General features: G+C 39.3%; 1 protein-coding gene across 3 annotated transcripts in view; it reads left to right on the plus strand.

The window, feature by feature from the left end:
• The first annotated feature begins 6,833 nt into the window (after nucleotides 1-6,833).
• The window catches only part of ankhb (ANKH inorganic pyrophosphate transport regulator b), a 52,778-nt gene continuing 33,598 nt past the window's right edge, over nucleotides 6,834-26,013 (plus strand). The window contains exons 1-3 of one of the 3 annotated variants that reach the window (XM_066723456.1): nucleotides 6,834-7,142; nucleotides 8,320-8,413; nucleotides 14,520-14,652. In XM_066723456.1, the coding sequence (XP_066579553.1) occupies nucleotides 7,130-7,142; nucleotides 8,320-8,413; nucleotides 14,520-14,652 (240 nt within the window). In that variant the 5' untranslated portion in view covers nucleotides 6,834-7,129. Of the gene's footprint in view, nucleotides 7,143-8,318; nucleotides 8,414-14,519; nucleotides 14,653-26,013 lie in introns of those variants that run through there. The other 2 variants (XM_066723455.1, XM_066723461.1) reach the window with 2 other exon arrangements.

Here is a 26,013-nt window from a genome sequence, read left to right on the forward strand (position 1 = left end):
CAGTGCGGGTGTGTAATGTGTGTCAGTGCAGAAACAGTGCCTGTGTGTAATGTGTGTCAGTGCAGAAACAGTGCGGGTGTGTAATGTTTGTCAGTGCAGAAACAGTGTGGGTGTGTAATGTGTGTCAGTGCGGGTGTGTAATGTGTGTCAGTGCAGAAACAGTGCGTGTGTGTAATGTGTGTCAGTGCAGAAACAGTGCGGGTGTGTAATGTGTGTCAGTGCGTGTTTGTAATGTGTGTCAGTGCAGAAACAGTGCGGGTGTGTAATGTGTGTCAGTGTGTGTGTGTAATGTGTGTCAGTGTGGGTGTGTAATGTGTGTCAGTGCAGAAACAGTGCGGGTGTGTAATGTGTGTCAGTGCAGAAACAGTGCGGGTGTGTAATGTGTGTCAGTGCAGAAACAGTGCGGGTGTGTAATGTGTGTCAGTGCGGGTGTGTAATGTGTGTCAGTGCAGAAACAGTGCGGGTGTGTAATGTGTGTCAGTGCAGAAGCAGTGCGGGTGTGTAATGTGTGTCAGTGCAGGTGTGTAATGTGTGTCAGTGCAGAAACAGTGCGGGTGTGTAATGTGTGTCAGTGTGGGTGTGTAATGTGTGTCAGTGCAGAAACAGTGCGGGTGTGTAATGTGTGTCAGTGCAGAAACAGTGCGGGTGTGTTATGTGTGTCAGTGCGGGTGTGTAATGTGTGTCAGTGCAGAATCAGTGCGTTTTTGTAATGTGTGTCAGTGCGGGTGTGTAACGTGTGTCAGTGCAGAAACAGTGCGGGTGTGTAATGTGTGTCAGTGCGGGTGGGTAATGTGTGTCAGTGCAGAAACAGTGCGTTTGTGTAATGTGTGTCAGTGCAGAAACAGTGCGGGTGTGTAATGTGTGTCAGTGCGTGTGTAATGCGTGTCAGTGCGGGTGTGTAATTCTGTCAGTACAGAAACAGTGCGGGTGTGTAATGTGTGTCAGTGCGGGTGTGTAATGTGTGTCAGTGCAGAAACAGTACGGGAGTTTAATGTGTGTCAGTGCAGAAACAGTGCATGCGTGTAATGTGTGTCAGTGCAGAAACAGTACGTGTGAGTAATGTGTGTCAGTGCGGGTGTGTAATGTGTGTCAGTGCAGAAGCAGTGCGGGTGTGTAATGTGTGTCAGTGCAGGTGTGTAATGTGTGTCAGTGCAGAAACAGTGCGGGTGTGTAATGTGTGTCAGTGCGGGTGTGTTATGTGTGTCAGTGCAGAAACAGTGCGGGTGTGTAATGTGTGTCAGTGCAGAAACAGTGCGGGTGTGTTATGTGTGTCAGTGCGGGTGTGTAATGTGTGTCAGTGCAGAAACAGTGCGTTTTTGTAATGTGTGTCAGTGCGGGTGTGTAACGTGTGTCAGTGCAGAAACAGTGCGGGTGTGTAATGTGTGTCAGTGCGGGTGGGTAATGTGTGTCAGTGCAGAAACAGTGCGTTTGTGTAATGTGTGTCAGTGCAGAAACAGTGTGGGTGTGTAATGTGTGTCAGTGCGTGTGTAATGCGTGTCAGTGCGGGTGTGTAATTGTGTCAGTACAGAAACAGTGCGGGTGTGTAATGTGTGTCAGTGCGGGTGTGTAATGTGTGTCAGTGCAGAAACAGTACGGGAGTTTAATGTGTGTCAGTGCAGAAACAGTGCATGTGTGTAATGTGTGTCAGTGCAGAAACAGTACGTGTGAGTAATGTGTGTCAGTGCGTGTGTTTAATGTGTGTCAGTGCAGAAACAGTGCGGGTGTGTTATGTGTGTCAGTGCAGAAATAGTGCGGGTGTGTAATGTGTGTCAGTGCGTTTGTGTAATGTGTGTCATTGCAGAAACAGTGTGTGTGTAATGTGTGTTAGTGCGGGTGTGTAATGTGTGTCAGTGCAGAAACAGTACGTGTGTGTAATGTGTGTCAGTGCGTGTGTGTAATGTGTGTCAGTGCAGAAACAGTGCGGGTGTGTAATGTGTGTCAGTGCGTGTGTGTAATGTGTGTCAGTGTGGGTGTGTAATGTGTGTCAGTGCAGAAACAGTGCGGGTGTGTAATGTGTGTCAGTGCAGAAACAGTGCGGGTGTGTAATGTGTGTCAGTGCAGAAACAGTGCGGGTGTGTAATGTGTGTCAGTGCAGAAACAGTGCGGGTGTGTAATGTGTGTCAGTGCGGGTGTGTAATGTGTGTCAGTGCAGAAACAGTGCGGGTGTGTAATGTGTGTCAGTGCAGAAGCAGTGCGGGTGTGTAATGTGTGTCAGTGCGGGTGTGTAATGTGTGTCAGTGCAGAAACAGTGCGGGTGTGTAATGTGTGTCAGTGCAGAAACAGTGCGTGTGTGTAATGTGTGTCAGTGCGGGTGTGTAATGTGTGTCAGTGCAGAAACAGTGCGGGTGTGTAATGTGTGTCAGTGCGGGTGTGTAATGTGTGTCCGTGCAGTAACAGTGTGGGTGTGTAATGTGTGTCAGTGCAGAAACAGTATGTGTGTGTAATGTGTGTCAGTGCGTGTGTGTAATGTGTGTCATTGCAGAAACAGTGCGGTTTTGTAATGTGTGTCAGTGCGGGTGTGTAATGTGTGTCAGTGCAGAAACAGTGCGGGTGTTTAATGTGTGTCAGTGCAGAAACAGTGCGGGTGTGTAATGTGTGTTAGTGCGGGTGTGTAATGTGTGTCAGTGCAGAAACAGTGCGGGTGTGTAATGTGTGTCAGTGCAGAAACACTGGTTTCACACAGAGACGTCGGTGCAAAAGACATCAGTTTATCCAGAGCGATTTCAGCGGCGTCAGCAGTCAGAGGCCTCAGGGTTTCTGAGACTGTGAGACACGGAAGGTCAAACCGCATCTGGGCCGCTCGGCATTCTGGTATTTAGTGTTTTAAACTGGAGGCTGAAATACCGCTAACATTACAGTGCAATAAACTTTGGCCTGAAATGTTTTTACGATGTCTAACACAGTCTTATAGTATAAGTTGTACCAGATATCAAAAGTAGAAACCTGGACACACTGAAACAATATATAAAACAAATGACATCACTTAAAATTTAATCTAGTTTATTTTGTTTACCAGCGCATCGTAAATGACCGTGTTACTTCTCCCTGTATCATGATATGATTAACATTTACGATATAGATTAATTTAAGTATCCTACATATTGACCCTTATTATTTATCTGTCGGAGAATTAACTGCGTTGCATTATTAAATACAGTGCGCTGGGTTTAAATCTGTCCCGTGTACTCACTACATATCTATATATCATGAAATACACAGTCTGACAGTCACAGACAGTTTCTTAAGCAAAACTCATACATGTGTATATAAATACGGCTACAACACTGGGATCCGTAACTTACTGAACAGTTTGTAGCTGCAGATTTATCCCTGTGCAACATAAGGGGCATCAGCTTTTATTGCGAATGGGATTCCTTTAAAAACGCCTTTGACACCGTAATGAACAGATCAGTATTAATCGCTACGTTTAATAAGGTTGTAAGGTTTGTATTTCTGCAGTCGGTAAAGCGTCTATACTTGGATTACCATTAACATATACACTCACCTAAAGGATTATTAGGAACACCTGTTCAATTTCTCATTAATGCAATTATCTAACCAACCAATCACATGGCAGTTGCTTCAATGCATTTAGGGGTGTGGTCCTGGTCAAGACAATCTCCTGAACTCCAAACTGAATGTCTGAATGGGAAAGAAAGGTGATTTAAGCAATTTTGAGCGTGGCATGGTTGTTGGTGCCAGACGGGCCGGTCTGAGTATTTCACAATCTGCTCAGTTACTGGGATTTTCACGCACAACCATTTCTAGGGTTTACAAAGAATGGTGTGAAAAGGGAAAAACATCCAGTATGCGGCAGTCCTGTGGGCGAAAATGCCTTGTTGATGCTAGAGGTCAGAGGAGAATGGGCCGACTGATTCAAGCTGATAGAAGAGCAACTTTGACTGAAATAACCACTCGTTACAACCGAGGTATGCAGCAAAGCATTTGTGAAGCCACAACACGTACAACCTTGAGGCGGATGGGCTACAACAGCAGAAGACCCCACCGGGTACCACTCATCTCCACTACAAATAGGAAAAAGAGGCTACAATTTGCACAAGCTCACCAAAATTGGACAGTTGAAGACTGGAAACATGTTGCCTGGTCTGATGAGTCTCGATTTCTGTTGAGACATTCAGATGGTAGTCAGAATTTGGCGTAAACAGAATGAGAACATGGATCCATCATGCCTTGTTACCACTGTGCAGGCTGGTGGTGGTGGTGTAATGGTGTGGGGGATGTTTTCTTGGCACACTTTAGGCCCCTTAGTGCCAATTGGGCATCGTTTAAATGCCACGGCCTACCTGAGCATTGTTTCTGACCATGTCCATCCCTTTATGACCACCATGTACCCATCCTCTGATGGCTACTTCCAGCAGGATAATGCACCATGTCACAAAGGTCGAATCATTTCAAATTGGTTTCTTGAACATGACAATGAGTTCACTGTACTAAACTGGCCCCCACAGTCACCAGATCTCAACCCAATAGAGCATCTTTGGGATGTGGTGGAACGGGAGCTTCGTGCCTTGGATGTGCATCCCACAAATCTCCATCAACTGCAAGATGCTATCCTATCAATATGGGCCAACATTTCTAAAGAATGCTTTCAGCACCTTGTTGAATCAATGCCACGTAGAATTAAGGCAGTTCTGAAGGTGAAAGGGGGTCAAACACAGTATTAGTATGGTGTTCCTAATAATCCTTTAGGTGAGTGTAGTTATAGCAATAATGAGGGATTAGAAATGTAATTAAAATATACGATTCTTCATGCGATTGATCACAAAAATTAGCCTGTGTTTTAAACATTTTAATAGTTTTAAGATAGTGTAAACAGGGGGAAGCTAAAAACCGTGACATTTAAATAATTGAGGCAATTTGCAAGACATCGGGACATTTAATTGAAATCCAGGACGAATATTTAATGTTTGCGGTTATTTATAACAGAAAAAGGACTGTATTTCGTCAGGGCACATTGTATTGCAGTCCGTTTCTAGCGCATCTCTCGCATCGAGAGCGGCCGCCATTACTGTAGTCACAATGTCAGAGTCCAGACGCGCTGCGTCGTGACGTCACAGTACGTGCCCCGGACCAATACGACGTACGAAACTGCCGTCTGAAACTAGTTTGTGCGCAGGCGGAGGCGCAGCTGAGCCCTAGTGGAAACCCCCGGCACGGACACGCTGAGGTGCAGCTAAAAAGTCTAGTGGAAACGGGGCATTAGTATGCAGCTGGGGATGATCTCGATATAGTTTTAGGTAGTAGGCAACTTATTAGGCAGGTTCGTTGCAATTGACCCTTGGTGTTCATTTTCATTTAATTAATTTTATTTACTTGGTAGTTGTGCTAAAAAGATAAAATAAAAAGACAGGCTCGCCTTCATTAGCCTGTAATTGGCGCACCCTGCCGCACAGCAGCGCAGGCGGCTCCGTGCGTCTCTGACGTCTGAGCGTGGGCGTGTCTGTGAAGAAGGCAGGCAGTGATGACGTCACGGGCACAGGTGCTATGCAATCAGGTCGGTGAGGGACTCGCACTGATGACGTCAGCTCAGCGCTTTGTGGGCGTCAGATAAACACCGTTTGTTTCTTAAACATCAGATGTTTTTTTAAACCCGTAGTATATCCAGCTCCACTGAGCCACGTTTACTTTCCGTGTGCTTGTTTTTGAAAAGCGGATGCATCGGGATACATGAAGAACAACATGTCTCACGGTAAGTGATGTCTTTTGGTTGTTATTTTGCTTTATAAATATAATCTTTAAACGTAACTTTTCCAACTTAATACAAGAAGGCTGTTTCTAATATGCTTTCTGTTGGATCTTGCATTGTAGGTTTGTGTCCATCTCGGCTACTAAAGAGTGTTTTCCCACGCTTGCTCTTGGGTTTGTTCCCATACAGAATGAATCTGCAGTTGGGCTATACAGACAATGCTTGTTCATGGTTTAAAGTCATGGGTGGGTGTCGGTGTTATTCAGAGTCCAGCTCTAGCCTATAGGCCTTTTGATTAATCTGTGTGCTTTGTCACTTAATCACCAGCACTGCATTGCTTCTTGCTGCAGAGGCCCTTCACAGTGTGTGTATGTGTATATGCTCTAGTGTTGCCAAGGTGTGGCTGAATGAGGCAGTCACCCAATCAGGCTTGCCTCATGCCCCATGCGGCTACTGGGGGGGGGGTGACCTCATTGGGAATGGGGCATGAGGCAATCGCTGCACCCCCGATCGGTCACCCCTTAATTTTCCCCCAGTGGCTTAAAATCTCTGGCTGCGACAGTGACTAATATCACCTCTTTCATTCCTGTCTCCATATCCATATTTAGCTACTGAGTTCTCATCTTGTTTTCCAGTTCTTGCATTGAAGTCTTCCAAAGTGATTTTTAAAAGCATACTCTTCCTTCTATTTCCTTGTCAGAGTGGCTTGATGTAGGTGCCTAGGCTGGGACTAGTTGATATCTCTTTGTTCACTGAATGACTATTCTTGCCGCCCTATCTGAAGTGCTGTCAAATTCAATGTTATTCTTGTCTCCTGTGTATAAAGAATCCAAGACTACTTGAAAACGTATTTTGTTCCTTGATACAATAAAATGTCCACTCTTCAGTTCAATATATATATATATATATATATATATATATATATATATATGTATATATATGTATATATATATGTATATGAATCAGAATATATATTCCACCACATTGAATACAAATTAATATTAATGTCAACGTGAAGACTCTTTATTGAACTACTTACACACCATGCTTTTCACCTCGGAAATCCTCCTCCCTACATCCTGTTTCTCAGGGACTTTAGCCTTTAGTTACACATCCCGCCACTGTCTCTCCTGGCTTAACCTGAGGACTCTCTGGAACAGCTCTTAGATGTGACCGGTTTCTGTGAAGACTCCCCTGTTCAGTTGCTATTTCGTTGGAGTGTCTGCTTGACCTAGGACTGTTCCTTCAGATTTTGTTTCTGATCCAAACCCTCTGTCCTGGTTCAATGTTTTTGGCATTTTTTTTCTTCTCTGAATGCTCTGAGTTTGGGCCATTTGGGCCTCAGCTGGTTTGGCGAAGTTGGAACCGGTGTTCTTATTTTCCTTCCCATCAGCAGTTGTGCATGAGAGATCCCATGCGCTAATGGAGTGGACCGGTATGCCATCAATGCTTTATGAGGATCTGTTTCTAAACAGAAGTATTTACAAGTTGCTACAGACAGACAGACAGACAGTTGAGTACAGGTGGGGCCAGTAAGTGTGATTTGGTGGCAGGTAGACAAAAGCTATTTAAAGCAGCTGTTGAGACCAAGAGGTAAACAGAAGTATTTACAAGTTGCCACAGACAGACACAGGACAGTACAGGTGAGAGGCAGCCATCTTGTTGTTTTCCTAGTTTCAGCCCAGTCTTCGCATTCCTCATTTTGCTTTAATATGAATGACTATTCTTGCTGTCAAATTCAATGTTATTCTTGTCTCCTGTGTATAAAGAATAAAATAAATAAATAAATAAATAAAGTCTGGGACTTTCCCAGGAGAGCGAAACGGGTTTAATGTTGTGAAGTGAGTTTATATCCTTTTTTAACATAAATACATACATACATAGACTCACTTTGTCAAATAGACTTTTCATAGGCTTCAATAATTTACAATGTATATAAAAATCATTTAAAAAGTATGTTGGCTTTCCAATAGGTTTGTCAAATTTTACAGCTGCAATGGCTAAAAGCTCCACATGAGGGCGCCTGAATCTAGAGATTTGTGCTTTTTAAAATGATCTCATGACACTGTAGGTCAGAGGTTCCCAACATTTTAAGGTGTGAGGTGCGAATCCCTTTTCAAACTCAAAATATGACATACATTTACATTAAAATTATGTATATTAATCAGATCATTATTTTGTCATTAATGGAATAATACTTCCAATTCATAGCTAGCAGTTTGATTAATTTCGTGTTTATTTAGTTTAAATCAATAGACAATCTACACATCGCAAACAAAAGGCTTGATGAGGCTTTAGGAGAACACAAAATATTATAAATAGCTATAATATTCCCCACTATCTGCCAAAGGGAGACATTTTTTGAAAAACTGTATATTCACCTTAAATATTTCGGGGGAGACCATTATAAAAAGTTACTTTTTAAACAGTCCAAAAAGGAATATCCAGGAATTTTCAATCTAAGTCCTGCAAAAACTACAATAGAAATTGGGGGAAAAAAAGTTATAAAAGAAAAGCAAGCAACCCTCAATTCAGGTGAAGAAGTCCACAAATTCTATGCACAGACTCTCTTGTATGCTAACTGCTTTGCCTTGAACTCTATCTTCCTGCAGTTTTCAGGGAACCTCCGGCTGACCGGACGCCTCTTCTGCTGTCTCAGGGGACACCCCCCCGTCACTCAAACTGCAGGATCCACCGCTTCATCTGGTAAGGATAGATCATTGTCTTGCCCCGCTCTTCTGTCCTGTTTGCAGACAGTTAGGTTTACTGAACAGAGTCATTGACAAACAGGAATTAAACAATTTACAGTGATTTGTTAGAGCAGTGATGACTGAACATGTATAGAATAAGTGTAATGTTTTCTGGTTGTCAATAAAGCCCAGGTTCAGAGGATGCTTGTATTCTCTACATATTTCCAAGACTCCCCAAACAATTTGAATATATCCACTTCTGCATCCTGCTTGTCCTCTTGGCTGGGCAAAGTCCAAGGTTTCTTGAAAGCGATGTGTACACAGTGGTAAGTAGACAATGTGCCTATTGTTGAAGATGACATGCTTCATACCAACATGAAGACTCTTTATTGAACTACTTACCATGCTTTTCACCTTGGAAATCCTCCTCCCTACATCCTGTTTCTCAGGGACTTTAGCCTTTAGTTACACATCCCGCCACTGTCTCTCCTGGCTTAACCTGAGGACTCTCTGGAACAGCTCTTAGATGTGACCGGTTTCTGTGAAGACTCCCCGGTTCAGTTGCTATTTCGTTGGAGTGTCTGCTTGACCTAGGACTGTTCCTTCAGATTTTGTTTCTGATCCAAACCCTCTGTCCTGGTTCAATGTTTTTGGCATTTTTTTTTCTTCTCTGAATGCTCTGAGTTTGGGCCATTTGGGCTTCAGCTGGTTTGGCGAAGTTGGAACCGGTGTTCTTATTTTCCTTCCCATCAGCAGTTGTGCCGGAGAGATCCCATGCGCTAATGGAGTGGACCGGTATGCCATCAATGCTTTATGAGGATCTGTTTCTTTGTTCAGCAGTGTAGTAGCGAGGACTGCTTGTTGTGTGGTTGAAATCGTGCTCTTTTGCAAAGTCTGCAAATTTTGAGAATCCAAACTGCAACCCATTATCTGTAATCAGAGTTTCTAGAACACCATACCTGGCAAAGATGCATCGTAAACGTTGTTGTTGAGATCACTTTTGCAACTTCAATGTATCTTGTTTTAGTAATCCACTACTACTAGGTAGTTTCCACCTTTCCAGTGGGAGATATCGGCTGCCACATGCTGCCATGGTCTCAATGGCAATGCGGTCATCAGTAAAGGCTCTGGTCTAACCTGTGATTCTTGCATATTTTCACTAGTTCATGTACCGGTCTTGCTATTCCTGGCCACCAGATGGACTCCTGAGCTCTTGCAATGCATTTATTTATTCCCTGACTACCTCGATGAAGCTTGTGAAGCATTTCTGGTCTTAGCTGCTCTGGAATCACTATTCGCTCTCCTTTCAATAGCAAACCATCTGAGCCCCTGCCCTTTTTCCCGAGCACCCCCCCAACACACTTCGTCAGCACGCCCCCTTCCTCTGGACCACACTTCACTAAGACAGGGTGCCCTTTTTTTGGATTGAAGCTTCTTATTATACAAACAGTGTACTCTTTAATTGTTTTAATTTTATATATATATATATATATATATATATATATATATATATATATATATATATAGGTTCTTTAAACTGATTTTGTTGTAATGTGTTTGAGTGCCTGATTTCCATTTTTTACCCTGAATTCCGTGATTCCGTCCGTATTCTCCGCAACGCGGATTACATATAGCCCTAAGATCTGCATTCTGTGTCCATTAAGCTTCTGGAAATGAACTGTAACTGTGTCAGTACTGCACCTAGGCCATACGAAGTAGCATCAGCTGACCCTCTTGTCTCTCTTTTTGGACTGTATTGTGCTAGAATTACTGGTAAACATAACTATTTTTGTGTGTCTTCAAACGACTTATTTTGTTGAGCATCCCATGTCCAACTACTGTCACTTCTAAATACATGACAGAGGGTTTTGTGAGGCTCGGCAGATTCGGTGAAAACTTCCCCACAAAATTCACCATGCTCATTAACTTGCGGACATCTGCCACACCTCTGGGATCTGGCATGTCTAGGATCACTTTGATCTTTTCTGCATCTGCCTGTATTCTTTGGGAACTCACTTTGTAACCCAAAAACTTGTTTACTACAAACAGAGACTTGTCATTCAGCATCAGACCAGTTTGCTGGACTTTGTTTTAAGTACTTCATGTAGTCTTTTGTCATGTTCCTCTCTGTCTCTGTAAGAGTTGTGAAATTCTCTTCTGGAAATGTTCTGGTGCTGAAGAGAGTCATAGTGGTAACTTCTGGAAGCAGTATCGTCCAAAGGGTATGATGAATGTAGTCAGTCTCTGTGCAGTGGTATTTACCAAGTGGCGTTGAGCTTTGAGAAGACTGCAGCTCCTTCCAACTGTGCTAAAGTCTCGACGGCAGCTGACAGAATGTCTTTCTCTTCAGACATTTTCATTTAGTTTTGGTGAGATCTACACAGATTCTTATGTTACAGTTTGGTTTTTGAACCACCACCATTCTGTAGGCTGTTCAATTATTGATGTCCTCCATGTGTTCCATTCTTTCTAATTACCATTTTACTTTTACTTAACTGCTTGTATCTGTTTCAAAAGGTGCCAGCTTTGTATTGCTGGTAGTCCTAGTGTGGTGTCACTAGACCTGACACCACTAATGCTTCTTGTTTGACCTTTCTCTCTTTACACCCGGTGGTGTAATCGGAAATATTTGATCCATCTTGTTACTTCAGTTGGGCTGCATATTTAGTTTCTGGCGCAAACTTTCTTAATTATTTTTTAAATATTTTTTATTTACATTTTTGTTTCTGTACTCACTTAGTTCGGCACTTCTGACACCATGTTATGTGTTTACTGGGATAGAAGAATACCACTTCACACCAACGTGAAGACTCTTACACACCATACCTTTCACCCAGCTAGTTAATAAAGTTATAGACATTATAAAAGGCATTTACAGTCTACCACATTGGAAGATCCAGTTCCCAGACATCGCTAAGTTGCACAGTCTGTCGTCAATTAGACTTGCTACATCCTGGCAGTCTGTGACTTAACCCTTTAGTTGCATACCAGCACACCTATATTTCTTAATGTATTTGTCTCCTTTCTTGTGACAACAAATCACATCTGAAATGTTCAATTTATCTGGGATATGCCTTATTCAAGGCCTTGCAAAAAATTATTTCCTTCAGCTTTTAGGATTTCTGCTGTGATGCTCTTTATAGCATACACTACTTTTTTTTTAATCAAATCTGGTATTACGCATGTCGCTTGTGACTTGTGACTTCCTTCCTGTTAACTACTATTAGCAATACTATTCAGGTTTCTGTAGAATTCTGCCATTCTGGATAATCACTGGTTGTGCCATCTTCATTTTTCAAGGCAGTGATCTGATTCATGGAGCATCGATGAATCACAATACTTCTCAGCACGATATAATAAACCCCTTAGTGTATTGTGCATCATTATACGATTAAAATAAGTTTAATATAATAACTGCCACATAATATTGTTTTATGTATTTAGAAAAATGGAAACTTGACTCAACTCACTTTTGATGTAAGATACTATCTTGTGAATATTTCATACTGACTAGATATTACAGCTTAATGCTGAAAAAGAATAGTTTGATACTTTTATCAAAATAGATGACACTTTGAACATTAATTTTGTTATCAAGCTAAAACTGATATCCTAAGAACTCTAGTTTACATTATGCTTTGACTTTAAATTGAAATTAAGTAGTGAACCACTTTGTAATAAAAAAATGGATTTTGAATTAAACATATTACATTATATTTCTGGGAGAGTTCCTCTGGTAAATTAATTCCCTAAGATGCTTTTGGATTAATATTCTTTTGGGTTATGTTGTGTGTCATGTAGGGTGAAAGTTACAGGGATAGGTGGCTGCTGACCTTTGGGGTTGGACTAGCATGTGGTCACATGTAGTTAGTGAGTTTATCTTGTATAAGGGGGAGCTATGCCTCTTCAGAGTGCAGCTACCCCCAATTGCAGCTGTTCCGTTTTTATTCTGAACACCACGTGGACATGTTATCTAAATACAGCATTGTGATTGTGCTGCAAATCACTGAGTAAGTTTCTCCCCTTGAATCTGCCTCAGGGGTTTGCGAAAATATGTTTTGCAAATAATTGCATGGTTTTCAAAATCAGTTATTCACACATATATACTCCCTCTGTATTTTGTGCATTCCTTTGACCTTAAATCTAGTATTTTTTTATGGTTGTGACACTTCTAATGAAGGACTTTTTTAATATTATTATTGATTCTAATTAATGCACTTTTATAATGCCTGTGTGAACTGTAAGTCACCCTGGATAAGGGCATCTGCAAAGAGTTGATAAATAATAAAAAATATAATTTTTGACCACTTATATTGTGAACATATTGTGAGTCTTGGATGCATACTTTGGACTATTATCTTTCTGAAATGTCAATTTTCAACCAGACTTGAGTTCTTAGTAGAGGGATCGAGGTTTTTGTCCAAAATCTTTCCCTTGATTCTAGAAAGGGCACCAGCACCAGAAGATGTGAAAACAATTCCAAAGAAAAAGAGATAGACCTTCATATTACACAGAGGAAATTGATATTCTCAACATGAAGTTCCCTTTTTTGGAGCCAAATATAATGCTGATGTACATGTCTGTAAAGCTCAGTTTTTGTTTCATCTGACCATAAAACATGCTCCCAAATCTGTGTTGTCTTCCTGATAATTCTGCCATTAACAAGTCAAGTCAAGTCAAGCAGCTGACATCAAATGGTAGAGTTTAAGACATTGTATCTTGATGACGCTCTCTTGCCAATCCAAGGGCAACAGTTAAGAGGTTTTTTCATTTGCCCCCAAACCACTTTTCTCACAGCACGTATTGGTAATATTGGAAATATTGGTAATATTTTCTTGCATTCTGTGCTGGACACAGTACAGCCTTTTACAGTAGCCTTGAACTTGACCGTGCTGATGAATAGCACTAATGGATTTTTTATACACCATGGAAACAGGTGACCTTTGAGGGTCACCTATTCAATTCCAGACGTCAGAAAGTTAATGAACGATTCATATTGTAGGATTTTATTTTGAAATACTTCCAGGTGTGAAGAAATGTCAACATTTTTCTTTTTTAAACTTCGCTGATATTTATAAAACATGACCTTGCTCTGTACCTTGTTAGTATTAAACTGTTACGTATTTTAATTGATTTGAGAAACAAAATGCAATTCTTTTGATCATTGTTTGTTACAAATATGTATTTAAATTATGTTTACTATATAAAAGATCAGGGCAACTAGGTTTTGAGGATTATTCAATTTGGGTAAAAACATTACTTTCCCATTGCTTTAATGCCATTATTTGTTGAAGATTCGAAACTAGCCCACTTGTTTACTGTGGTAGACCTATATTGTAAGCATGCAATAACACCTAAGTTTATTAATAATCTTGTAGCACAAAGGTGAGCAGTTTAATCGATAACCAGCGACTGAGCTCAAGTCAGGAGGTGTAAGGGAAATGCATAGTACATATTTGTTGACGAATGGTGGATGACAGAGAAACGCTTCACTGCATCGAAGCGATATCTGTTATCTCAGTGTGTTTCCATTTCGCAGACGTCCCTCTGTCTGTATCCAAATGAATGGCCGCTATCCGCTTTGATTGCTGACAAGAGAAGGACATGTCGGAGCGATGCAAGGCTCCGTAAAGCACACGTGATGGCTCTCGGAAAACAAGCTGGTCTCGCCGGCGTGTCGGGCGTGTGACGCCGCGGTGACGTCAGCGGAGGCGTGGCTGCTGCGCCGGGCCCACGTGCTGGAGAGAGGTGCTTAAAGCGCTCGTGGAGCCGCGAGCTGCTCAATCTCCCTGACAGCCCCCCGCGCGCCGCCCGCCGCCCCGAAAAGCGCCTCCCTGCCGCCCCTGCCGCCCCCACAGGAGCCCGACTTTGCGGCGAGATCGTATTGTTTTTTCCCCAGTCGCATTTAATGTATTTATTTTTTCTACTGATGAACAATGGAGAAGCTGTCAGCAGAAAATTCTGGTGACCCTCCTCTTTTCCCCTGCGGTAGATCATTGTTTTTGATGCTGTTGTTGTGTAGGAGGGCAGGGACGGACCTGATCTTTTTGGATTTCTGCTAGAAAACACCGAGACCATCAGCCGTGTTATTGGTATTTGTTGTTTTTCCCTTCCGTACCCAGCAGCAGATGTATGTGGTGCTGTCATCCCGACGATATTATGGTGAAATTCCCAGCACTCACACATTACTGGCCTCTCATCCGCTTTCTGATTCCTCTGGCAATCACAAATATAGCCATCGACCTCGGGGAACAGGTGAGTACCATTATTAATATTATTATTATAATTATTATAAATGATCTACCAAAAGAAATGCCATCCTAGGAATTTGCTTAACTAGACCCGTTATGAAGACGATTACAGCTTCCTTTATTTTGCAATCCTAAATGTGTAAAATGTGGTTTGCTCATCCCCGCAGTTTTACATAATCTATGAACTAGTACTACATGAAGACGGCTCATAACATGACATTTGCATTACATCTCCTTATTGACAACCCCTTGTTTATGCCCTGGCTCCATGGATTATGATGAGTCGAAATACCGGGTACCAATCACGTTTCATCTGCGTATATTAAAAGCAATGGCTAAAACTGTATGTGTAACACAAACCCCCCCGATCAGAGCACCTGTGTGTGTAAATGGCTATACATCCTCTTACATAGGACTGGCTCTTTTCAGGGATGAAACAATGAGCTGCGTTCCGGTACAGAATATGTACGAGATGATTGTGCATTTTTAGTAGGTTGCTGTGCTACTAACCTAGTGCGCAGTGTTTTTCACCATAAAAACAGTTTTTTTCCCATAGAGAGAGGGGGAAAAATGCATCATCCTAATCATATAGTTTTAAATGTAGTAGCAGTATGGAATCTTGCTTGACTAGTTTCAAAACCAAAAATGTTATTATAAAAGTGTTATCCCCTTTAAATGAATATATATATTAAACCACATCAAATAATTAATTCAGTTTGTTTTCCCCCACTACCAAGATATGCATAAGAGTGGAGGACAGCTGAAATGTAAACATGAAATAGTTTTCACTTTCTTTTTGATATGATTCTCAAGTCTGAAAGGTGACAAATTATGATGCCCTAAATTTCTATGACAATATAGGCTATATATTCTAGTGAGGACAGTTTGCTCTAAAATAAGCCCATCATTCTACACTGGTTGAGTTTAACAACTGCTTTAGATTGATCAATATTGAAAAAGAATAAAAAAACAATAACAATCAATATATTCTGTCATCCAGTTCACATTGTTTTATTATTCTTCATATTATTATGTTATTATTAGTATTATTCTAGGATATCAAAATATGGCAACACCATGGTTTGTTTTGTACAGCATACTATTTTTAGTTTTAACATTTATTGAGGTCTACCTGCAAAGCGTAAATAAAGACAAATTAATCCAAATATTGTTTGCATATTCTTTACAAAATTAACTGCATTGTTTTCTGAAGCACACATTTGTAATATTTTTGTTTGCCTTTATTAAACATACTAAATATTGTTTTATGCATTTTTAAAATGGTTGTTACCCTACTGTGTAACACCTAACCAATATTAATTAATTCATTAATTTTAATATCTGAATTACATTTTCTGCTTTTTAATGGCACAGATTTTCATTAATCTGGGAGTTAATAATTTACATTTGACACTTCACTAAATTTTAGGTTCCCCTGAGTCATAAATAAGTTCTGGGTTACATGAAAGCGAATGGAAAGGGTGAACACAAAGCTGTTCTGTGGCGACTGTAGCCAAAAAGTATTTTTAATTGTTAAATAGATTTCTTATGACTGTATTGTAATTAATATTGACTGTACTTCTGCTGAGGTAGACAATCTGGATAATCTATAAAAAAAGGCCAATAAAAGGCTTGCATATAGAAACAAGTATAGAATGTAAAGGAAGTAACGGTAAAAGTATACAATGCATTAATTAATTAATTAGACTTCACTTGGGCTATTGCGTTCACTTCTGGTCACCACACTAAAAGAGGGATATTGCTGCTGCACAGAATAGGAATTTTATAATTGGAAAGACTAAAAGAAAAATTAATCTCTTCAATCTGAGAAAGTAAAGAAACATGAGGCTAGATACAGGTGTTCACATTACTGGAAAATAGTGACAAAATGATCCAGGTACTTTTTATAAGATCAGTAATATTCATGAAAGTCTTGACAGTGTTCCTCATGATGCTTTGGCATTGTGATTAAAGCATTGTCATGACGATGCCAGCACTTGCATTTTGTGTGTGTGTTTTACGATATACCATTTAGACTACGAAGATTAAGCCAGTTAAATTGGATCTTGATTGCGGAAGTCTCTTGAGAGATAAGTACGATTCCTACATTTTATGATGAGAGAAAGTGATTGACTTTGCCAATAAAATGTGCCACCCGATGCCTTTTTGCTTGATCGTGAAGAATGTATGAGTGTGGAAAAGATTATTCAAGTGCAGGTAAACCCAAACAATGATGGAAGTACCTGGACCGTATTGGAACAGTCAGCACAGAAAACATTTCCTAACACAAAGAGTCACATTTTTGTTGAAAAGAGTCCTAGTCTGCATTGTTCAGGCTCCTTGGAATCATTTAAGAAACCACTTGATTCACTATGAAACTATGAGCAACCAAATGAGAGAGTATACAGAATGGTCTACTCTTGTTTGGAATCTTTGATCTTCTATTTCAGTTTTTGACTCTGAGCTGCAGTTGAGTTAAGTATACTGAACAGAATGTAAAGTTCTTTAATATACATAATAACAGGATACATTTACACTTCAAATAATCTGAACTTTGAGGATTTTTGATTTCTATTTTGTTTTAGTGTTCCTTATTTATCAGTGGTGCATATTCACTGTGATAGATATTAGTTATTTTCAAGCTACACCATCTAGGAATCCCGGGTTGAGTGGACCCGTGGCAAATCCAGGGTGATTCACCCCTGAGTTCAGCCCTGCTTGTGTTCACATTTGCCTTGCGGAACAATACACAGGTGATGATTCACATGAACGTGTTTCAAGCACGAGGTGAACGATTTGTCCTGCGTTGGAAATCTGAACCCTGGTCGCCAGTAGGGGTAAGTTCACCCCGGCTACAGAATTTCTCTATATACTGATATCTGTGGTACCATGCACCATGCACCATGTACCATGGCTTTTTTCCAGTTAATTAAAATGTGCCCTACAAAGTGCATAGGGTGGAATCCATGCAGAAACAAGTACTAATTGGTGACATTAGTCCACATAAAAAAAATGGTTCACCAGTGCTGTGCTCATATTTGCAAAAAAAAAATCTAAAATACAACTGCATTATTTCATTTTCATTTTCGTCAGATGAACAAAACGGATTACATTGGAAAAATGTGTTTGCCAGAGCCACATTTTGAGTAACAATCGAGTTCAGTCATAAGTAATGACCATTTAGAATGCAGTGCATATAGACCTATACAGCGCTGTCAGCGAGAGCAAAGGTCTGTTAAATTCCTATTTACTATTTATTAATAAGTATCAGCCTGTTTGTTGGCTGTCTGTCCCCTTATATGGCTTATAGGTTTATATAGAATTGAATGTATTTACCTATCTAGAATATATTTATTCCAAATACTTGTTGCAAAGTCATATACATACATACTACATTTTGCCATTCCAAATGGGGGTATAGGCTACGTGTAGACCATACGGTATGTGTGTTCGTTGGCTCAAATAAAGCACACATTTTGTTCTAAACAACAGCATTTCTCCTACAAAGGAAGGATGATACTGTAATTTTTATATGTACATTTAGTAAATAAGGAAAAACGTGTGTATGTAAACTGTCAACCCGATTTGTGATCTTAATTCTCCTAAGATTTTACAACGGCCAACATTCCCTGAGTTATTGTATTTACTCACTACTGGGTGCATGTAGTATGTGGGTGAATTCATATTTAACGGTCATGTTCATGTTGTCATTATCAACACAAATAGTGTTCACATGACAAGACATCCTGACAGATACCGTGGAGGATCTCCTGGAATAACTATATTTGATTTTGAAGCACCAGAAATTCCTCCAGCTCCCCTCTGTTCCTCATTCATAAAGTCAGAGAAAGTCCATGCAGTTGAACATATTTCAAGGTTTGACTGATATTCATCAGACAGGCAGTGATGATCCCTGTTTCTAAAACAAACTGCATTTGAAATATGATTTGTGGTTCATGGATGTCACAGCTGTGTGATGTCAAGTTTCAAATTCTTCAAATACAAAATTTAAGAGCCATTCCGAATAATGGACTTTGTACATCGCTGTTACATAATTGCGCGTTTGTTTTTTTTGTTCGATTCAAACCCATGTGAAATTACGTACTGTAGAAAATGATCTGTTTCTGCAATTAAATTATTTTGTGTTAATTTACTGCTGCCATCTGCTGTGCTTTTGGGGAAATATTTATTTTTATCTGGGGGAAGATTTACACAGTCATAGGTTTCCTGCAGTAGCATCCAGTTTGTTGCGAGATGGAGGGGAAAAAATGAAATGAGATCAGTGGGGTTTTCATCTCCTCAACAAAATAATGTATGTAGTAGGCTACATTTAAGATGTACCATTATGTCATTCAAAATTGAGTTATTTGAAGTGTAGGTTTATGTGTAAGGCATCTGAAATTTCGTCTGTTAATTGAGCAAGGGATCATTGAGTTCTAAAATGTATCTATGCATAAAATGTATTAAATGCATAGATCTGCAACCAGCTACCAAAAAAGGACCCATTTCTGCTTTAATTTAGGTATTGCATGGGCTTGTATGTAATGTATTCAGGTGGTTGGTACCTTTCTCTTTAATCTGGAAAGGCTTGATAATTGTGGTAACATTCTTGGCATTCCAGTATGCTTCCACTGATAAATGAAGACGAGTCAGCAACTAAAGAACTTTAATTGCAATGCATTCTTCAAACAGACACCTAACAGTTTGAAGAACTGCAGAAAAACCTTCCACAAGCCTTGGAACTGCAGCACGTATCACAAAGTAAATCAATAAGTATTAAACATTCTATATTCATAATTTTCTCAACTTCAGAAATTAATGAGAATTAATGTAACTGATAATTGTGAGTTGTTTTAATTTATTCACACTGCATTTAAAGATATTCATTCTTCTGCTGTTAGCTGTCTTGAATCTAAATTTAACAATAGTTCATAGTAGACAGATTTGCATAGACTAGGATATATCTATATCTAAAGTGAAAGCAACAATATCTTATGGGAATTCGAAAGATCACCAATGACATCCCAACCTACACAGAACTATAACTATATTTTTAGCCATTAGATAAAGCCATTAGGATTCTCAAAATAATAACGAAATTAGATATTTGTGTCAGACTAACAATATTAACATTCATATTAATTATTTAATGAAGACCCTAAATCCCTAAAGTACATAGAATATTAGTATCTCTGACTAACTAGTTTTCCTCTTCTTGTACTACTGGTTTAGTTTATTACTTTCTTTCATAAAAAATAATATTTTGAACTTCAATCTGTTAATTTTTTCTAATACATTTGTGCTCTACTGTCTAAGGAACACCGTATTTGCAAATAGACAGAATTTTGCAACTTCGTGGTCACCAATGTCACAAATCTGAGCTGGGGCTCTGACTGCACAGACTACACAGGCTACAAAAAGACAATTACTGTCGACCAAGTATATAATGGACAGTTATTAGTCTCATAGCTGTAACATTATTTAGATCTCTGAACACAGACCTATAATTTTCTAATTTCGGGGATCCTTTCAAAAACAGTTGATTATCATTGCCTTAGCTTGTGATCTAAAACAATCCTTGAAAGGGACTGCTTGACTGCACGGATTTTGACGGTCTTCAGAAAAGACGTGTACAGGCGAGCTGTTGAAATTGGCAACTGCACCTTTTTCAATTGCTAAATATAGGCAACCTCTGCAGATAATTCATGTAATCTGTTTCAAGTGTATTGTTTGTAGCTGTCATTCAACCAGCCTTGACTTAGTAGTAGATATCAGAATGAAAAATAATAGGCTGATCATAATAAATAACACGTATGCATTTAATAGCTTTTGAGGATGATCAGACCTAATGATACATAACTTAAGGAGTTCAGTTCTGTTTATGACTATTTACTTGTTATTATACAACATTGTGCACAGCCTATATACACCGCATAGGGAAGTGGAATTCTGGGGCATATTCTGTTTCAGACACTGTCATTATATTCTGTATCTGCACAATCATGAAAGCAGCAGGAACGATAGCATCTTTATTCTTGCCAAGAAATACAATAAATAAATAAAAAGATTTTTGTAAAATTTTACTAGGCTATATTTCTCTACTCAAAACCAAGTTTGGTTGCCACAGATACCCCCGCATTATTCCTGCTAGCACCTGCTTCAGTGTCAAACAGTAACAACACATATCCCCATACACCAATTATAGTGAAATTGTGAAATTGGCAGTAATATCAGGGGTCTGCAATATTAAGTTTTTCACTTCAAGCGGTAACTGATAGAATTCCATATTTTCTATGTTCAAGGTGATAGCTAGCCTACAAATGAATTAACACAAAATGTATCCAAACATCTGTATGTGGCACTGGCACAAATTCTTTGTTGCATTGTGCATTCTGAATTTTTATTTTTTTATTTCTTGCATACCACTGGTGTACCATCACTTTTTTTAATGAGGAACATTATAGCCTGGGGAACACAAAGTTTTGATTGAAGTTGTCTCAAGACATCACAACTTAGGCATTTCAGAGTACAACGTTATATAACCTAAATATTTTGAGAGGATTGGACTTGGAAATCTTAGAAAAACGAATACACATTGAAAACAAGAAGTCCTTTTTTTTATATTGAGGTTGACACTATATTTTCTTTGAAAGCTTAATGAGAAAGTTTGAAGTTACAGGGTGCATTTGTGAAGTCTACAAGGTGCAATAAGTTTTTCCTTTAAGGATAATACAGAATGTGTATCAGCATCATTACTAAACTCAAGGGCACAGCTGGGGGTTATTTTTATTAATTGAGAGTAATGTTTAGGCCACACCTAACCACACCTTTAAATTTTACATGGACTAGGTGTGGCTCAGGTACATTTGCAACCAAATAATCTCCCTCCACTTTAATTTATGAAAACACTCTTTATGGAGAGGTATTTTATTGGGTCCTAAGTTCATTTTATATTTTAATTTCTGCACACCAGTTTTATTTTGCAGAACATTTAAAGGGTAAACATTGTGTTCAGCTTGTCTTTTAATACATTTGAAGCTGAAACCACCGCACGCTTTTCTGCTTGTGACAAATATTGACAATTACTGACTCTTGTGCCTGTGGTGTTACACTCTACCGTCCTGTGGTGTTACTGTTTAAATAGAGGTATTATTTTCAGACTGAACTAATTAAGTCTAACCAACACAAATCTGTGAATTACCACAATAGGATAATGAATTCTAGAGAGTAATCATAATAATTATGATCATAATAATAAGGATGAAAACAATTCAAAATCTCTCAAATGCTTTCTATGGCACTATAAACCAAGGCAGTGCTGAGTTGAGTTACTAATTTTACCACTAGAATTGCTGTTTAGTCAAGTAAGCTATTCATGCTGAGCAGTTTGGCTGTGCATTGTATAGACTCGGACACCTTAAGTCTAGCTTGTGATCTTTTTGACACATGAATATTAATTGGAAGGAACCCATCTCATAATGATGTTTTCTGTCAGTTTCTCCAGGAAAGAGACATAGAGAAAGGAGTCACTTGGTGCCGGTGTGGAAGATGTTCAATCACCATTCTAGAATAGGATACTACCTCACCAAGAGCAAAACTGTTGCAAGGAATGAGGGAAAATAATACACCTACAAAAGCATCCTGTTAATGGGAAGGCTGCCATACATCCACCTTCTGAACATTACCAAGGCTTTGTCATATAGCAATTAAGAATTTAATTTCAGAATACTTTAAATAAATTGCACTTGTGAAGTTGCAGATGAAATAAGTGGCACCTGTCTGACCTAGCCATAACTACATTGTCTTAAATTGTAGTTAATAACCGCAATTTAATAATATGGTGTGTGTGTTCAATACACATACCACACACTTTAGTTTTGTGCTCAACAGCAGAGGCAGAAGAGACCTCCCGCCATCTTCGTTTATTAATTTAGACAACACTCAGTGTTTACGTCCTGGGGCTGGGACACAGCTTTAGAAATGGCGAGGTGGGGAGATTCTTCCAAAATCTCCCTTAAGATGGGGAACATTTCCATTCGCCACTCTTTAACTTTCTTGTTCTTTAGTGTGAGCAGCAACATAACCAGAATTCAGGGCATTGGTTTCCATATTTATTTACACAGCAACATCCATATTGCATGTAAATCTGGAGACATTTATTGTTGCTGCCAGGCTTTTTTTAAGTAAGAAAGAACTGTGCATCCACTTCGCTTCCAGGGCCCTTTCTTGATCTGTTTCAGGACACTGTATTTCCCGTCATGGATGCAGCTGTATCTGTGCACAAACTCACGCAACTTCTCCAATCCAGTTGCTTTTTAGCGAAGTAACTCTTAAGGCAATAGAAGCACTCTTCTGCCGGCAGTTAATAATAAGTTAATCTTCATGAAAAGTAGCATTCCAGCTACGGTTGGGGGATATTAGAAATTACATATTGCAGATGATGGATGTGCAAACGGAAATCCCCATGTGTTGAATGCGGATTTTAAAGCGTTACATTCGTGCAGATGCCGATATAGTGTATTTAGTTGTTGTGTTTTGTATTTTTGTATTACTGTAAAATAATTTTACTACAGTTTTTATTAAACAAAAAACATGAAATTTAACAATTTATTTAGTTTAAATGATGCGCTGTAAATATGCTATTGTTCCTGCTGCTTTCAATATTGTGTTGATCCATTATGGCACGGAGTCTGTCTCTGAAAACAATACAGAATATTTGCCAGAATTCCATTTCCCTTCACAACAGTGTGTATAGACTGCACAGTTATGTTTTAATAATGAAAAGTAAATAGCCATTAACGGAAATGAACACCCGAAGCTATGTATGATCTGGGCTGATCCCATACTAAACGTTACAACTGTGAGACTACTCAGTGTGAAGTACAGTATATACCTTGTCAAGAGCACATTTCTTTTTGTAGCCTATATTACAGTCCTGTATGTTCCATACCATTTTATATTTTGTTTGTTCGTTGTAAAGCAGGGTTTACTTGCTTATCTTTAGGTATTGTAGCTGAGTATTTAGTATTCCACCTACAGTGTTTTTCAGGAAATTGTTGTTGAAACTATGGAAGATAGAATGTCATGTAGATATGCATTTCATGGAGAATGCCAGGAAACCTTTTATTAGTTATTTTCTCCAGATTGGAGATTGTATTATTAAATTCAAACTACTCTACTTGTCTTTTAAGGCTTGGAAAGATCTGTGTAATTAAAAAGACTGAGCTGTCACATGCATTTCATAATGGAAGCAACCTGTTGTTCATAGTGCTTAATTTAATGCCCGGTCAATGTGAATTAATATTGTTAAAACCTGTCAAACGGCTTCAGGAAAAAGACTGATAACATCCCTATGAACTCTCATTTTAAAATAGGAAAATATTAATTTATAATTATACCTCAATATCTTCCACAATCTTTGATCCTTAATCCCTGTTAGATTTTTGCTTAAACCTATAGTGTATATATATATATATATATATATATATATACACTCACCTAAAGGATTATTAGGAACACCATACTAATACTGTGTTTGACCCCCTTTCGCCTTCAGAACTGCCTTAATTCTACGTTGCATTGATTCAACAAGGTGCTGAAAGCATTCTTTAGAAATGTTGGCCCATATTGATAGGATAGCATCTTGCAGTTGATGGAGATTTGTGGGATGCACATCCAGGGCACGAAGCTCCCGTTCCACCACATCCCAAAGATGCTCTATTGGGTTGAGATCTGGTGACTGTGGAGGCCAGTTTAGTACAGTGAACTCATTGTCATGTTCAAGAAACCAATTTGAAATGATTCAACCTTTGTGACATGGTGCATTATCCTGCTGGAAGTAGCCATCAGAGGATGGGTACATGGTGGTCATAAAGGGATGGACATGGTCAGAAACAAAGCTCAGGTAGGCCGTGGCATTTAAACGATGCCCAATTGGCACTAAGGGGTCTAAAGTGTGCCAAGAAAACATCCCCCACACCATTACACCACCACCACCAGCCTGCACAGTGGTAACAAGGCATGATGGATCCATGTTCTCATTCTGTTTACGCCAAATTCTGACTCTACCATCTGAATGTCTCAACAGAAATCGAGACTCATCAGACCAGGCAACATTTTTCCAGTCTTCAACTGTCCAATTTTGCTGAGCTTGTGCAAATTGTAGCCTCTTTTTCCTATTTGTAGTGGAGATGAGTGGTACCCGGTGGGGTCTTCTGCTGTTGTAGCCCATCCGCCTCAAGGTTGTACGTGTTGTGGCTTCACAAATGCTTTGCTGCATACCTTGGTTGTAACGAGTGGTTATTTCAGTCAAAGTTGCTCTTCTATCAGCTTGAATCAGTCGGCCCATTCTCCTCTGACCTCTAGCATCAACAAGGCATTTTCGCCCACAGGACTGCCGCATACTGGATGTTTTTCCCTTTTCACACCATTCTTTGTAAACCCTAGAAATGGTTGTGCGTGAAAATCCCAGTAACTGAGCAGATTGTGAAATACTCAGACCGGCCCGTCTGGCACCAACAACCATGCCACGCTCAAAATTGCTTAAATCACCTTTCTTTCCCATTCAGACATTCAGTTTGGAGTTCAGGAGATTGTCTTGACCAGGACCACACCCCTAAATGCATTGAAGCAACTGCCATGTGATTGGTCGGTTAGATAATTGCATTAATGAGAAATTGAACAGGTGTTCCTAATAATCCTTTAGGTGAGTGTGTATATATATATATATATATATATATATGACGCACTGTAGTCAATGTCTCATCTTTTTTTTTTTATGTGCATTTAGTACTGTATCAATTCCATGTTTCTTATTTAAAGTAACTAATTCACTTTTTTTAACACATCATCTTTTTCACATCCAGTCAGAAATAATAGCCAGTGATTGTAGTTTAATGTTATGAGTCTGTGCTTTGTATAGACTTGAATAAACCCAAAATGCAGTATTCAGGATTTTGCTGTCCTTTTATCTTTTTCTTTTTAACTGTATTTTTATAATTTGCTAGTTTACCTAAGCCTTCCTTTTAGCCTATAGTGTTAAATGTACTGTATTTACTAATGCATTATAACTATGCATTTGCAGTTATATTCCCAGTTTCACCTTTAACATAACAGTGTGTTTTCTGTCTGTTCAGTTTTATTTTCCAGCTCCCCTTTCACACACATTTCATGCATGACCTGAATCATGTACCTGAACTTTTATCATTCCCACATACTCACACTCACACTCGCTACCCAGCAGACATTTGTCCAATCTGTGGGAGTGAAGCTCTCAGAAAATAGGATTATACTTATGTAATGGTTATGTGGGCACTATAAATAGCTGTGCTTTTCCATTAGTAATGGCATTACATTAAAATAAGTT

The sequence above is a fragment of the Amia ocellicauda genome, chromosome 2 (genome assembly GCF_036373705.1).
Source record: "Amia ocellicauda isolate fAmiCal2 chromosome 2, fAmiCal2.hap1, whole genome shotgun sequence".
Taxonomy (NCBI): Eukaryota; Metazoa; Chordata; class Actinopteri; order Amiiformes; family Amiidae; genus Amia; species Amia ocellicauda.